This window comes from Gigantopelta aegis, unplaced genomic scaffold (assembly GCF_016097555.1).
Source record: "Gigantopelta aegis isolate Gae_Host unplaced genomic scaffold, Gae_host_genome ctg9286_pilon_pilon:::debris, whole genome shotgun sequence".
Taxonomy (NCBI): Eukaryota; Metazoa; Mollusca; class Gastropoda; order Neomphalida; family Peltospiridae; genus Gigantopelta; species Gigantopelta aegis.
In genome coordinates this window covers 1-17584 of record NW_024537027.1, presented here as the reverse complement: position 1 = coordinate 17584, position 17584 = coordinate 1, and the positions used below count along the sequence as shown (strand labels likewise).

The following is a 17584-nucleotide window of genomic DNA, read 5'->3' as shown; positions in this document are numbered from 1 at the left end:
ATCCTCAAAAATAAAGGTATGTACTCAATAAAAAGATAGTGCACCACAGATTAACCACAATCCAAGTTGTGACTGGCGAGTTCTTGAACACATGTATAATGATGAACTCTTTTCATTTGTGATGGGGATCACAAAGTGAGCATTATACACGGAGTTAGTACTACCTGTAAATGGTTTTCCAAAGAGGACAATATATTTTATCTTACAGAGAAGATGACAAAGAAAAATGCCACTACCTATCATGATGAACAATAGGGATAACTAGGGAGGTTTGGTGTTGTCGATATTTCCCAGTTTAGATTAACCATATATTTTCATAAACCTATTATTATGAATGAACCCATATCATACGACACCAGCTACTGCTGGGACATGCACGGCAATGTCATGTTTCCATCTAAAAATACAAATTTTCCATAAAAAATATCTTGACTGCAGAAAAAAAAAAAATTGGGAGGGTGTGTTTGTTTAGGAATTACTGATACAACAGTGTTGGACTTTGTAATTTTAAATATATATTTCTACAAAGCAAATCTCTTTTGTTTGTGAACAAAACAATGTCATAAGGAACAAAACATTTCAACAACTATTACTTAAAGAAAATGATATAATAACATGATCTTCCCAAACTAGTTATCCTTCAGTTGTCGGTGTGATGAATGTCTTTAATTCCCAGTTATTTTATCGTAGACATTCTGCGGTGATTGTGATGGATCAAGATGTTCATATTCGTTCAGCTGAATATCTTGTCCTGCATTAACGTTACCCCTCTCATTATCACCTAGGGGGCGCTGTGGAATGTCATCTGTTCCACGTGACCTTGGTGAATTCTCGTATCCACCCTCGTAAGAAACGTCAACTCTGGCGGTGTTTCGTTCTCGACCAGTCTGTCCGCCCACGATGTCATAGTGTTCGTCATCTTGGTTTGTCGGACTTGTGTTTTCTTTAGTTGTAGATCCTGACGTCGCCCTGTGGCGTCTGACGTACCTGAATACAAATATAAAAATACATGTCAAGACATTTCTTTTAAAAGCTAAGTCATATTGTGCCATAAATAGAGAATATTAAACGACATTCAGTTTAATACCAGTTTTATGAACGAGTGCATTACCATTTTGCAATGTACGAGTTCATAAACAGTGTAACTGAAGCGCATAAACCAGTTTTCCGGACGTTTTTCTGGTCGGTCTGGCTGAACTGCACTGCTTTCAATAATATAAGAAATGTACAAAATCTTACGTCACATTGTGTTGACCCCATTCTCCCTTAATGTGCTGTTGGCTAATCGCGTTAGCGTTTATATCACAGCTTTGGTAAGTCAAACGGTATCTCAAAATTATGTGACGTACGATTTTGATTGTATAAGTATGTAATAATAGGATATATTGTCCCGTAATTGAAACAAAAATCTGGTTATGGTCGCAATTAATGTTGTTAGGATTTAGATTTTCTGGCCAGGATTTATCTGTTCTGGATATGAGTTCGCATTTTTCATTTACTAATGATTTACTTCTTCATTGATAAACACACACACACCCCAGTCTTTCTTTCAGTGTATCTGTCAACAATGGATGTCGGGGGAAAAGCAGCAGTAATATAATTATAAATTTCTTTTACTTTAAGACTTATTAACAAGTATAATTTTAGCTGAAGGGCAAAGATGAATTTGTATTGTAGAATGCAGGAAATTGTATTTCAGGACATCTAGTTTCACAAAATGTTATGGAAGAGCATACCCCCGAACCCCCTAGAAACTTTGCTTTGTGCCTTCGATCTCAATCAGCCCCTCCTACCAATGTCTACTTGTTTCAACCGTGCCTGAAATAGGGAAAACCTTGTAATGGCTATGATCTGGACTTCTGGTGCGTAATGGAAAAAACAAACCAGGGATCAAATGCGACAGGACTATTGTTTTGGTAAATGGGGAATTGTATGCATCGGGAGATATCTGTATGAAAAATAAATACAATTGAGCAGTGGACATGTTTAAATAGTGTCTTCTATGTGTAATTTGTGGAACCTGCCCTGTACTTTTAAAAATGTGTGTCCATTCAAATAAAATGCCCGTTAATGCCATACTATTAAAAAACACACAACAAAACCCCCTACCCAACCCAACAACACACTTACCAGAAGAAGGTACCAGAAACTGCAATCAGTATAATGCAAAGTATTCCTATTATAGCAGCCATTGCAACATTCGTGGACCCACCGTCCTTTTGACTGGTGTCTAAATATAAATAAAAATCACAAGAAGGAAATATGATTTGATACTATAAGAACTGACATATGTATTAAAAAGGGCTTTAAATTGCTATATATCATCAATAGAAAACCTATATATTTGAACACAGATATACTGACTTACTCTTTCGATGTGCGGCAATAGCGTTCTTTCTAAAACCCCTAGGTACCGGTAGCTAGAACAGGGAAGTAAATGGACTAATTAGCGTTTTGCTGGTACATTGTAAATATACCCTAGTTTTCATTGGCATAATCAAGATTTTGTATTGAGGGTACTGGATGGGGCAAGCAAATATAGAATGTGGACTACCACGCTCTAGACTAGTTTGACAGATTGACAGACCAGCACAAAGAGAGCTCATGGGAAACGTAAATGTGGAAGATATTTTCCAATTTGTAATTGAAAATACCTAGTTCAGACACACAGTGAAGCACAGTACAAGGGTGGGTTATCGTCGCTACATACTATGTAACTCACCCAGAAAATGTCTTTAATTTCTATGCATTCAATATTGCATTTTAATATTTTGCGATTCACCCCTTTTCCTGGATTTAGTTTCTTGTTTTCAAAACTGACTTGACCGTTATGTTAAGTGATGTTTAGAAGCGGGCACAGTTCGATAATTATGATGCAACAATATATTTCATCTATGTATCTATATCTAGAACTGAATTCCAGATTATGCAATGTGTTGTATTTCAGCAGAGGTTTAATTAGAGTTGTTTCCATTTCAGGTCGCCTCGAGGTCTTACACAGCAATGTGACGATAATTTGTGTTTTGTTTTCAGTCTTATGATGAATCTAATGTTATTATATCAAATTATAATAGTTTTACCCGACAGTTCAAGGTAAACTCATTGTAGCATCAACCGACGGACAATAGCTGTATATCAAATGGCATCTCACAGAGACAAAGTTCACGGTGCTCGCAACGTTTAATAGCACAGTTAACGCAATAAGTATTGTCATTAGTGATAAACGTGACAGTGTTTGATGTCATAAAACGTTGTTTCATCTGATCAGTAAATTCTTGCAATTTCGTGCTCGAAACATGAGCGTGGTCCTATTAAAATAGTCACTATGTTTATGTGTTTTAGGCCAAGCAGCATGTTCAGTCCTCCTATGCCAATTTTTGGCATGGTGTTAGGGAAACGTAGGTTGGTCATAAGGACGTATGTGTGTCTGGAGGCAAAACTACAACAACAACAAGGGTATCCACGCTAACACTCGTCCGACAGGGGAATCTGAATGGAGAAAGGTACCGGTGTCAAATCCTGAATCTGATCGTTGTAACACATTCTGGTAACCACGCTGACTAGCAGATCTACCTACATGCGATGCCATTTTCGGCAGGTGACATAATTCCTACATCACATACATACAATGTAATGACATCACATACATACAATTTGTATGGCGATGTCATGATGTTAGTGTCTCAGACTTTATTAGTGTCTCGAGTATAGACTCTAAAAGTTTTATAAGCACCAGACCAGATCTCAGTCCACTATGGAACCTAATACACAGAAGCTGGGCCCACTAGTAGCAGTCTAAAAGAGCAGGAATCATCATTGGACAACCAACCCAGTAAACGCACAAACATCTATATGGAAGGAGTACGCACGTTATAGGCAATCTAATCCTAGTGCATCATGCTGGGCCAAGCAGATCATTTAAGCACCAACTTACCAGCTACGGCACACACTAGATTGTCCACAAATATTATGAGTTCCACTTCCTAAAATGTCATTATTGTTAGCTGTTCTTATTTATCGAAGACATAATGACTCTTCAGGACATAGCACATGATCTGGTTTCTATGCCAGAAATTTGAGATCAGGCACAGGTTGTCAATGTTTTTGCAAGTGCATAGTTAAATGGATATATGTCCGCGTGAGTCTGTAGTTTTTATCTAAGAAAGAGAGAGAGAGAGAGAGAGAGAGAGAGAGAGAGAGAGAGAGAGAGAGAGAGAGAGAGAGAGAGAGAGAGAGAGAGAGAGAGAGAGAGAGAGAGAGAGAGAGAGAGAGAGAGAGAGAGAGAGACCCACATCACATCTCATCGCAGGCAACATTATTACCAGCGGAAGAGCAAGAACAGCTAAGAATGCACTATTGCGTCAAATAACAGAAGTGATGGACTTACCTGTAGACTCGGTCTCACTCACATTGCAAGCTATTCCTTGCCAACCAGCAACACACGGCCCATTGCACGATCCAGTCACATGATGACATGCCACTGGGGGGTTTCTACATTTCCTGTCACTGCAGGAATAGCTGCAATCTCTGCCGTATTTCCCATCACACCCTGTGAGATACGGAGGACACAAGTAGATGCAATCAAAGTGACCAAACAGGTACTGTTAAAGACGATGTTCTAACTTAAGAGATGTTCTTTAACATTACCAGTTATGTTCCCAACTAATAATGAATGAATGAATGTTGAACGACAGCCTAGCACAAAAATACACATCGGCTCTTAGGTGTCATAAAAAGTAAGTATATAGATATTTTATTCTTTTTAATGACAATTACGAACTAAATACTTTTTTTTTGGTATATCAGTTTGGTATATATATACTCTTCAAAAAAAGAAACGCAAAAGGGTACAAATGGGTTATAACTCCGATTTTATGTTTCCTACCGGTTCATGCTTTGTGAATATAAGGTCATTGCATGTCCCAAACACATTCCCACGGTTACATTCGATAAAACGCAGCTACTGTACAATAAAGTTCCAAAATGTGAATATTCGCAAAAACGCAGCCACGTGCAAACCATGTCACCACTGCATGTGCGTTGTCTGCACGTGCAACATGAACACCGACAGTATAAAAGTGCAGGGTGTTCGCTTGCCTGGCCTCTGTATTTGGCCGACAGTTGACAATCCAGGACATGCCACGTCTCAGTGAACCGCAGAGAAACAATGCCATCGGCCGACTAGACGCAGGCGAATCCAGAACGGCCGTTGCCAGGGCATTCCATGTGTCCCCAAGCACCATCTCCAGACTGTGGGACCGTTACCAGCAACATGGATCAACACGTGACCTCCCTAGATCCGGTCGACCACGGGTCACTACCCCCGAGCAGGACCGCTACATCCGGATACGCCACCTTCGGGAACGATTGACTACTGCCACCTCCACAGCCGCAGCAATACCAGGTTTGCGCAGGATATCCGACCAGACCGTACGGAACCGCCTACGTGAGGTAGGAATTCGTGCCAGACGTCCAGTTCGAGGTGTCATCTTAACACCACAACACCGTCGACTCCGACTGCAGTGGTGCCAGATTCATCGACAATGGCCTCAACTGCGATGGAGACAGGTGTGGTTCAGTGACGAGTCTCGATTTCTGCTCCGACGTCATGATGGAAGATGTCGCGTGTATAGGCGTCGTGGTGAACGTTATGCGGCAAACTGCGTGCAGGAAGTGGACAGATTCGGCTGGGGTAGTGTCATGGTGTGGGCAGCCATCTCACACACTGGCAGAACTGACCTGGTCCACGTGCAGGGCAACCTGAATGCACAGGGCTACATTGACCAGATCCTCCGGCCACACATCGTTCCAGTTATGGCCAACGCCAACGCAGTGTTCCAACATGACAACGCCAGGCCTCACACAGCACGTCTCACAACGGCTTTCCTACAGAACAACAACATTAATGTCCTTCCTTGGCCATCGATATCACCGGATTTGAACCCAATTGAGCATCTATGGGACGAGTTGGACCGACGCCTCCGACAGCGACAACCACAGCCCCAGACCCTGCCCGAGCTGGCAGCAGTCTTGCAGGCCGAGTGGGCCACCATCCCCCGGGACGTCATCCGTACTCTGGTTGCTTCAATGGGCAGGCGGTGCCAGGCAGTTGTCAACACACGCGGGGGCCACACCCGGTATTGACTCCAGATGACCTTGACCTTGGTGGTGTGTCCTATCACTTACTCACAATGGACTAGAGTGAATTGTGAACAATCCTGCAACATTTGGTAATTATCGGACTCACCATTCAATAATTAAATCAATTCTCCAAATGTTACGACAATGTGGTTTTGCGTTTCTTCTTTTGAAGAGTATATATATATATATATATATATATATATATATATATATATATTGTGTTTGTTGTCCTAATGTTTGTATATCCAAAATTATATTTTATTTGCCAATAATTACGTACAAACAAAAAGAACAACATTTCAAATAGGCAGTAAAATGAAGTTTCAGATAATACAAAAAAATTAATGACTAAAACCCCTTGAATATAACATATATTTAAGCTTTAATTTTAGTAATTAAATTGGCTCTGTTAACTGGACATATCATACACTGGCAGCAAACGTATTTTAAAATATAAATTTCTGTAGATTGAGAATGAGAAATATTTAGAGAAAGACAGTACAATAGGCACTCATGAACCACTACAGTAAACGTAGTTGTCTGTTGAACGATTTGTATACCATATACATTTTTACGAATAATTTATCATACCTTTTCTCATTGGTAACGTTCCTCTATTCATTATTATAAAAGGTGTGTGAACAGCCAAGGTAAATGAATTGCTTGAGCAGTTCTGCTTTTAGTCTGTGTATTGATAACAATTCAGGTGTAACTGGCTACCTTGGCTGTTGCAGTGTTTTGCCGTAATTTAAAATGATATTACATTTATGAACTTCATGATAATCTGTTCAGCTATGTTATACATATACCTATACAAATACATATACATACATACATACATACATACATACATACATGCATACATACATTGCATGCATGCATGCATGCATGCATGCATACATACATACGAACGTACGTACGTACGTACGTACACATACATACATACATACATACATACATACATACATATGTTTTAGCTTCATTTACTATATATTTACATGCCAATGCATCAGATCCCTGGACACATATGAGTTTACCCATCAATCACAACATTCATTATTATAAAAGGTGTGTGAACAGCCAAGGTAAATGAATTGCTTGAGCAGTTCTGCTTTTAGTCTGTGTATTGATAACAATTCAGGTGTAACTGGCTACCTCGGCTGTTGCAGTGTTTTGCCGTAATTTAAAATGATATTACATTTATGAACTTCATGATAATCTGTTCAGCTATGTTATACATATACCTATACAAATACATATACATACATACATACATACATACATACATACATACAGGTATCTCAAGGATATCTTAGTCTCCACCCGACTACACGCCGCCTAAGCCTGCGTCTAAGCCTCTAAGCCGGTCCATTTTTCAGTGGTTGGTTTGTTGTTATCCCTTTCCTAACAATTTAAAAAAAAAAAAAAAAAACCCAAATACATCGTATCCGGCTGTAAACAAAACATAGTACTAGCCAAATAAATTTAAAACAAGACTGACCGAAAAACAGTTATATTTGGTATATCACAACGGTCAATTTAAAATCAATTTCGAATCCCTGGGGGCAAAATTAGAAAATAACAATTTTTTAGTTTTTAAAAAATTCCTGAGCCAGTGCGTTCATTCATTCTTAAATACATACATACATACATACATGCATACATACATTGCATGCATGCATGTATACATACATACGTACGTACGTACGTACGTACGTACACATACATACATACATACATACATACATACATATGTTTTAGCTTCATTTACTATATATTTACATGCCAATGCATCGGATCCCTGGACACATATGAGTTTACCCATCAATCACAACAAAAGAACAAACCAGTACAGTCTTCTCCTCTCCAGGATTCTTCACACTCTCCTCCACATGAACCAGTCATGTTATCACAGCTCGCAGCTTTATTCAGACAGTGTCTTCTTGTGCAAATAAACGAACAATCGGCGCCATACAGACCAGGGTCACATGCTAGCAAAAGCATTCAATGTTAAATATTAATTCGAAGCTTATGTGAACAAAATCAAATCTGTACACAGAAGAATCCAAAAAGACAATTTATCTGAATGATATGCTGAAACAGTTATTTGATAATCATGTCAAATAGTCTTTCATTAAGCATATTTCATTTTCCAAATAGCAACAAGGACTCTTTTATATGCATTTGCTTTTTGTATTCCAGTCGTGACGCACTAGATATGATAGGGGAAAACCTAATGTGTAGACAGAGGGTTTGAACCTACGACCCAAACAGTTCAGGATAGTGTTCTTCGGTATAATATTAAACAGTAAATATTAATGTTTACAATAGTGTGATAGTCAATACAATTTTAGCTATTACAACTCAAGTATTCATGCAAAGTAACCTTACATGTCTAGCTAATTTAATTTTACACTTCTTAAATATTAAAGACATGTCAAGAACCGTAAGCGTCTTCACAGGTTTAACTAGAAATTACATTTTATCAACATATAATTATTATGTAACTGGAAAGTACATTATATCAAATAAATACAACATATTATATAACTGGAAATTACAATTCAGTTAAGAATTACAACATATATTTAATACATAACTGGATATTACATTTTATCAAAATATTACAACATACATGTATAATAATTATTATAAAATATGGTTCTCTTACGATCCATACAGCTTGGTTTCTTCCATCCTGGCCTACAACCATTTCTACATGTTCCACGTTGAGCATCACACGTTATACTGTCTCCATCACAGTGTCGTTGACTGCAGTTTACCTTACATCCAGATCCAAACGTGCCAGCACGACATGCTGTGTATGAATCAAATATAATACTTTATAACATGTCCGTTATATTCATTACAATTAAAAGACAATCCATTCGCCTATTCACACAATTTGCGGACGATTTGTGTTTTGTTAATACCCCAATGAACGTAATAACAGACAATCTGTAAATAGTGTGTGTGTGTGTGTGTGTGTGTGTGTGTGTGTGTGTGTGTGTGTGTGTGTGATATAATATAATGAAATAAAACATGTCTATTGTTAGCATGATCACTATATAAGTTTCTGAATGACGTAATTATAGGAAAGGATGTAAAACGTGTTTCAGTTTTTGATTTGATTAAATATAACATATATAGAGCACTGACAAAGATAAGTGGTTGTGAAAATAAGCGTAGTTCCCATTTCGATTTTCCAAATAATTTTTATATCTCGGTGTGTCTGTGATGACCATATATGTATATATATATATATATATATATATATATATAGGGAGTTATACAAAGACATATGATTTAGAACCCTCAATTAGTAGTATGGTTTGTGGCTTAAATTACTTTCACGGTCATTATTTTAACGGTAAATATAATGCAAACGATTAAGTAGCATTCCTATGCTCTCGAATACAGCCATGTGCCTATGTGGACAGGGAGAAGAAACAACAGCCCACTTCCTCCAGGATTGCAGTCAGCACCAACAAATTAAGATATCAGATATGACCTGCTTTCGTGTCCCTAGCAGAACATTTACATGGCGACAAAGAATACCTTATGCAAACTGCCCAGTTCACCCTGATGTCGTGTAGAATCGTTTACTTTGGAAACGCAACCTATTTAGGACTCAGCAGTCATGATTAGAGTGAACGAAAAGAAGAAGAAGATATACCAGTTGTACAGTCTGGTAACTCAAACCCATCCAGACATCCGTCTCTACAGTTTCCGTAAAATCGGTCACATTCGTAATCTCCATAACATTTCCGAGAACTGCAAGCCATGTTACAACTAAAACCATAGGAACGTCTACAATCTGAAAATATTAATATAGTAAGATATAAGACTTTACAATCTGAAAATATCAATACAGTGTGATAGATTACTGTACAATATAAGAATATCAATACGGTGTGATATAAATCTTTACAATTGGATAATATCAATACAGTGTGATATATGTATTTACACTCTAATAATATCGATTCAGTGTAGGTAGATATTATCTTTACAATCTGTGAATATCAATGCAGTGTGATATATATATATATATATATATATATATATATATATATATATATATATATATATTTATATATATACATACATACAGACAGACACACACACACACACACACACACACACACACACACTCACACACACACACACACAGCAACATCGACATCATTATCCAGTAGATCATGTCTGGTATTCAAGTGAACCTGAGCTATGAACTTATCAAAAACAATGTAATAGGAATGTACGCACAATTATAATTTCATTTAGTTTAAATACTTAAAACTGCTTGTAAACAGTGTCAGTGTCCATTCCAAATGTCAGGCCTAAATAGTTAACTATTTGTCATAAAGGTAATCTTCCATTTATGATTTTAGATGTCATGACTGTAACACCGAAGTGCAAAGTGATATAAAAACGTTCCTTCGCGCCTTTTAGACTTTCATATGACGTCATCTAACCAATCGCGTTACGTAATTTGGCTTGACGATACACCAGATCGGATGTATTTTACAAAGAAAATGCTAAATAACCTCATAAATAACGTGGGGCAGTTTCTGCCCCTAACGGATCCAGAATATACTATTATACAGTATTTATGTACACTTTACTGCCCCAAAATCAAGTAAGTATCAGCTGCACAATTTATAGGACAAACATCGAGTTGGCCGTTCGAGCATTTACGTTTATTGCTACTTGTTTTCTTAGTTTCCAAACAATAAATACGAAGGGGCAAACTCTGCCCCAAACTGAACTAGTGGGGCACATCAATACTTAATATTATACAACAATTCATTTTACGATATAAGTCAACGTAAAACAATGCCCCATTATTTTGTGAAAATGTATCCAAAAACCGTGCTATAAAAATAGACAAACAAGTCCTATAAAAATCACCAGTAAACTCGTACAGCATATCAGAGTAATTCTGTACACATTATAAACAAATAGCTTTGTCATTTAACATCATTTTACAACGTTTAACAAATTAATTTATTTGTAACACGTGTTGTATTTTCGACCCCTGTGGCAAAAATGCCGTTGAAGTCAATATGGCGGATATCGATGAATTCGTCTGCGAATAAGCGCATAAATAGGAATATTTTAAACTCCAAAATAACATTCACTAAGTGAAACATAATTCTAGGCTAATTTAGAGTACAGTGAAATCAGTACCAACATGTACAGAGTAACAAGTTCATCGAAATATCGTCTTATTAAGTAAAATAAATTTACTTTCAGTTAAAGTGTCAAAATCAGCTGTTTGTTATTAACGTGTTAATCACGTGATTTCGTCCATAAATACTCTTAATAATCAATGGATACACTAGTAGGGTCCATTACAATATATATATATATATATATATATATATATATATATATATATATATATATATATATATATATATATATATATATATATATATATATATACAGGCTAAAATATCAATACAGTGTGATAGATTAATTTCAGGCTAAAATATCAATACAGTGTGATAGATTAATTTCAGGCTGAAAATATCAATTGATATGTGTTCACAGTCTAACAAAAATACAGTATGATATAGTTCTGTATAATTTGAAACTATTAGTAGTGTGACAGGTCTCTGTATATTTCTGTATAATTTGAAACTATTAGTATTGTGACAGGTCTCTGTATATTTCTGTATAATTTTGAAACCATTAGTAGTGTGACAGGTCTCTGTATAGTTCTGTATAATTTGAAATACTTAGTAGTGTGACAGGTCTCTGTATAGTTCTGTATAATTTGAAACTATTAGTAGTGTGACAGGTCTCTGTATAGTTCGTTATAATTTGAAACTATTAGTAGTGTGACAGGTCTCTGTATAGTTCTGTATAATTTGAAACTATTAGTAGTGTGACAGGTCTCTGTATATTTCTGTATAATTTTGAAACTATTAGTAGTGTGACAGGTCTCTGTATAGTTCTGTATACTTTGAAACTATTAGTAGTGTGACAGGTCTCTGTATGTTTCTGTATGGTCTCAAACTAACAGTAGTGTGACAGGTCTCTCTATATTTCTGTATGGTCTCAAAACTATTAGTAGTGTGACAGGTCTCTGTATAGTTCTGTATGGTCTCAAACTAAGAGTAGTGTGACAGGTCTCTCTATATTTCTGTATGGTCTCAAAACTATTAGTAGTGTGACAGGTCTCTGTATAGTTCTGTATGGTCTCAAACTAAGAGTAGTGTGACAGGTCTCTCTATATTTCTGTATGTCTCAAAACTATTAGTAGCGTGACAGGTCTCTCTATATTTCTGTATGGTCTCAAACTATTAGTAGTGTGACTGGTCTCTGTATGTTTCCGTATGGTCTCAAACTAACAGTAGTGTGACAGGTCTCTCTATATTTCTGTATGGTCTCAAAACTATTAGTAGTGTGACAGGTCTCTGTATAGTTCTGTATGGTCTCAAACTAACAGTAGTGTGACAGGTCTCTCTATATTTCTGTATGGTCTCAAAACTATTAGTAGCGTGACAGGTCTCTCTATATTTCTGTATGGTCTCAAACTATTAGTAGTGTGACAAGTCTCTGTATAGTTCTGTATGGTCTCAAACTATTAATAGTGTGACTGGTCTCTCTATATTCCTGTATGGTCTCAAACTATTAGTAGTGTGACAGGTCTCTGTATATTTCTGTATAGTCTCAAACTGTTAGCAGCGTGACAGGTATGTGTATATTCCTGTATAGTCTCAAACTGTTAGTAGTGTGACAGGTCTGTGTATATTCCTGTATAGTCTCAAACTGTTAGTAGTGTGACAGGTCTGTGTATATTTCTGAATGGTCTCAAACTAACAGTAGTGTGACAGGTCTCTCTATATTTATGTATGGTCTCAAACTAACAGTAGTGTGACAGGTCTCTCTATATTTCTGTATGGTCTCAAAATATTAGTAGTGTGAAAGGTCTCTGTATAATTCTGTATGGTCTCAAACTATTAGTAGTGTGACAGCTCTCTCTGTATTTCTGTATGGTCTCAAACTGTTAGCGTGACAGGTCTCTGTATATTTCTGTATGGTCTCAAACTGTTAGTAGCGTCACAGGTCTCTGTATAGTTATGTATGGTCTCAAACTATTAGTAGCGTCACAGGTCTCTGTATAGTTCTGTATGGTCTCAGACTGTTAGTAGCGTCATAGGTCTCTGTATAGTTCTGTATGGTCTCAAACTATTAGTAGCGTGACAGGTCTCTGTATAGTTCTGTATGGTCTCAAACTATTAGTAGTGTGACAGGTCTCTCTATATTTCTGTATGTCTCAAAACTATTAGTAGCGTGACAGGTCTCTCTATATTTCTGTATGGTCTCAAACTATTAGTAGTGTGACAGGTCTCTGTATGTTTCCGTATGGTCTCAAACTAACAGTAGTGTGACAGGTCTCTCTATATTTCTGTATGGTCTCAAAACTATTAGTAGTGTGACAGGTCTCTGTATAGTTCTGTATGGTCTCAAACTAACAGTAGTGTGACAGGTCTCTCTATATTTCTGTATGGTCTCAAAACTATTAGTAGCGTCACAGGTCTCTGTATAGTTCTGTATGGTCTCAGACTGTTAGTAGCGTCACAGGTCTCTGTATAGTTCTGTATGGTCTCAAACTATTAGTAGCGTGACAGGTCTCTGTATAGTTCTGTATGGTCTCAAACTATTAGTAGTGTGACAGGTCTCTGTATAGTTCTGTATAGTCTCAAACTATTAGTAGCGTGACAGGTCTCTGTATAGTTCTGTATAGTCTCAAACTATTAGTAGCGTGACAGGTCTGTGTATATTTCTGTATAGTCTCACACTATTAGTAGTGTGACAAGTCTCTGTATATTTCTGTATATCTCAAACTATTAGTAGTGTGATAGGTCTCGGTATATTTCTGTATAGTCTCAAACTGTTAGTAGCGCGACAGGTATGTGTATATTCCTGTATAGTCTCAAACTGTTAGTAGTGTGACAGTTCTGTGTATATTCCTGTATAGTCTCAAACTGTTAGTAGTGTGACAGGTCTGTGTGATAGGTCTGTGTATATTTATGTATAGTCTCACACTGTTAGCAGTGTGACAGGTCTGTGTATATATCTGTATAGTCTCAAACTGTTAGTAGTGTGACAGGTCTGTGTATATTTCTGTATAGTCTCAAACTATTAGTAGTGGGACAGGTCTCTTTACAATCTGAAAATATTAGGCTAGTACAGTGTAAAAAGTATCTTTACAGTCCGAAAATATAAATGATGTTTGATATATGCCTTTACAATATGAAACTATTAATACAATGTGATAGATGACTTTACAGTCTAAAACTATCAATACAGTGTCATAAATTTATTTACAGTCTAATAATTTATGATAGATGTAACTTACTTACTTACTTATAAATATTTGACGTCACTATATTCAATTAATTTTGAAGCGCACAATTAACTCTATTCATTAATTCATTCCAACTTTAGTGTCGTACTTATATCCAATTAAGGTTCATGCACGCTGTCCTGGGCACACACCTCAGCTATCTGAGCTGTCTGTCCAGGACAGTGGATTAGTGGTTAATTGGTATTAGTTAGTGAAAAAGATTGGTGCACGTAATTGCTATCATGTAATTGTAACTATACTGGTTTATGTAAACACATTTGATTATACAACAAACAATACAATACATCCTCTTTTATTTATTTATTTTATTATCTATTTGTTCATTTGTTTATTTGCTCATTAGTGCATTTATTTTTTTATATATTGGCTGTTGTCAAATAATTGAAATCATGTAACTAATTCACTCTTTCTGCTAAAGACGTTCGATTAAACGAACAATAAAAGGAACACTAATTTTTGTATTTAATTAAAATTGGGTCTTGCCATATAATTGAAATAATTTAATAGTGACTATATTACTTCAATCATAGATGTTTGATTTAACATACGTACTCATAATGCAATCAGGTGGTTCATATCCCCGATCACAGCCTCTGACACACTTCCCCGTCACGTGATTACATGGCGAGTTTTCAAGACAGTGACTGTTTCCGCAGGATCTTTTACAACCTTTGCCATATCTACCATTTGGACATTCTGTAATATTAATGTGTTTATATTATATACTATTAACAATAAACTGCAAAACAGCTGTGGTATTTCACATCTATAATATTGCAAACAGTGAAATGTTAATATACTGCAAAATAGTTTTGGCATATTTTAAAATCTATTTTTGTACCTCAAGTTGTGTATATATATATATATACCTACACATTAGCTAAGCACCACTTAGCTTTTATTGTTTTATTTCAATTTCAAAGAGATAAATTATGTTCATGTGTACTCATTATGTTGTTTGCCGATTGTTGTGATTTAACGTAGCTGCACAAACTACACGTGCGGTGTGGTTCTTCAACACGTGCTAAATCTGAATGTCAAAATCTGTTTCTGCAGTGAAGACCGTAACACTGCAATACAGAGTGGAGTAGGCATTTGGCAAAATAGTGGTTGATTCCATGAATCACTATATAGTGTCGTCTCTATAGGAGGACAGCCACTCCCGAGGAGATCCTTTATTTGAAAATACATACTTTTGACCACCATGTGAAAGACTGCCACCCTAGGACTAGTTTATTAAAACATAGCTACCACAGGACTGAGCTTATTGGAAATATATAGCTGTGATGATGTGCACTCATGAATCACTTTACAAATACAGGTGATATCAGATGTTCATGAAAGGTGAGCCCGCCATGCACCCCTGGTGAATTTAGAAGTAAAGAGTACGAAGGTTTAAAAAAAAAAAAAATTATATTCTGAAATCTTGGAACATGGAGGTCCTACTGGCGGTGCAGAAAGTTATGTGCTGTACTGACCATCGTTATTTGACGCAATGTTTCTCAAATTATTATTATTTTCACAAGTACGCTCTGCGCCACTCAGAAATGTATAATGCAGATGATTATAAATAGAACGATGGTTATATTAAACATCAAGTAGAAAAGAACCGTTTTTGGTATACAAGTGTATATTGGTATTACCCTAACCACTCCTGTTTTTACGCTCGTGAAAATGTTCATAATTGTAAACGAACGATGAGTGAGGGAACGTGATCGGTTTGGCGGCGGTTGTCTGATGGTATGGGGGGGGGGGGGGGGGGATAACTGTGATTTCAGAAGTGATCTCATCATTGTCCACGATTCCCTTACAGCCCAGCGTTATGTTGACGTTATTCTAAGACCAGTTCTCCAGCCACTTTTGCGCCGTCACCGAAGACCAGGAGGTCCCCTTCTGTTTCAACAAGACAATGTCCGTCCACATACTGCAAACATTACCCAGGCATTCCTACAAGAAGCCGGTATCACCGTTATGAACTAGCCCACCGTTTCACCGGATTTGAACCCAATTGAACACATGTGGGATGAATTAGGGCGTCGTGTACGTCACCGCCAGCCACCACCGCGTAACGTCGCTGAGCTTGCACAGGCGTTGCAGGAGGAGTGGAGGAACATTCCTGTGTCTTATTTCAGATGTCTGTGCCAATCCTTTCCCCGTCGTCTTCACGCATGCTCACGGGCCAATGGTAGACACACCATATACTGACCTTGATGGGGGGGGGGGGGGGGGGGGGGGGGGGGGGGGTGTTGAACTTTTCGATTGCGAATGCAACTCGATTACTGATGATAACTGGCCATGTTTCCATGTGAATGTATCTCATGAATACCAGTCATTAATGTCATATTACATTATCCATCAATTCATTATTAGTTTGTCGTTATTTGCAATGAAAAGTTGTTTTTGCGTTTTCATTGTGTGTCAGTATATAACAAAAATAAATATTAACTGCCTAGCATAGCTTATAAGATGGAAAGTAAGTATTTTTAGTATATATGTATACAATTCCTGCAACACCATGTACCAAACACATGTAAATGTAAGAAAGAAAGAAAACAAAACGTGTAAAGTTTTATTCCATCGCATCCCACAATTCACGACTGGTATATGTAGGTTAAACGATATACCCGTAGGGGATATATAAGGAATGGAGCACAAAGTAATGCGAGTGTCGGGTGGGAGTGTCACAAGCACATTTTGGGAGGCTTTCTATATAAATGTACAGCAGAACAAAAGAGTAAACATTTTGGGTCTCAAGTGGACGAGTACCTTCTTTCCCGTATCCTACGGGCCTGCCAACACCGTGGATTAATTAGTTTTGGTTTTGTATGTTTGTTTGTTTTTTAATGTCGTTTGCTTTTTTAATGTTAATAATATAATGTCTAGGTTTTTATTTTTGTTTTGTTTTGTTCTGTTTCATTTTATTTTATTTTTTCCCCCATCATTTTAGGTTAGGAAGCCAAGATGCCCTGACGAGTACCTGTATTATTATTGTGTTGTATGTTGAAACATCAAATTCCTAAACGAAGCATATTTGCATATTTGCACAGCATATTTGCA

General features: G+C 37.0%; 1 protein-coding gene across 1 annotated transcript; it reads right to left on the bottom strand.

Moving 5' to 3' along the window:
- Positions 1–665: 665 nt before the first annotated feature.
- LOC121367130 lies at positions 666–9958 on the bottom strand (the record flags this gene model as incomplete). The annotated part of the gene is made up of 5 exons (XM_041491277.1): positions 666–987; positions 2131–2149; positions 4388–4549; positions 7989–8132; positions 9844–9958. Coding segments are annotated over 5 exons (762 nt in total), but the record flags the coding sequence as incomplete, so codon positions are not given.
- Between the last annotated feature and the right edge of the window lie 7626 nt (positions 9959–17584).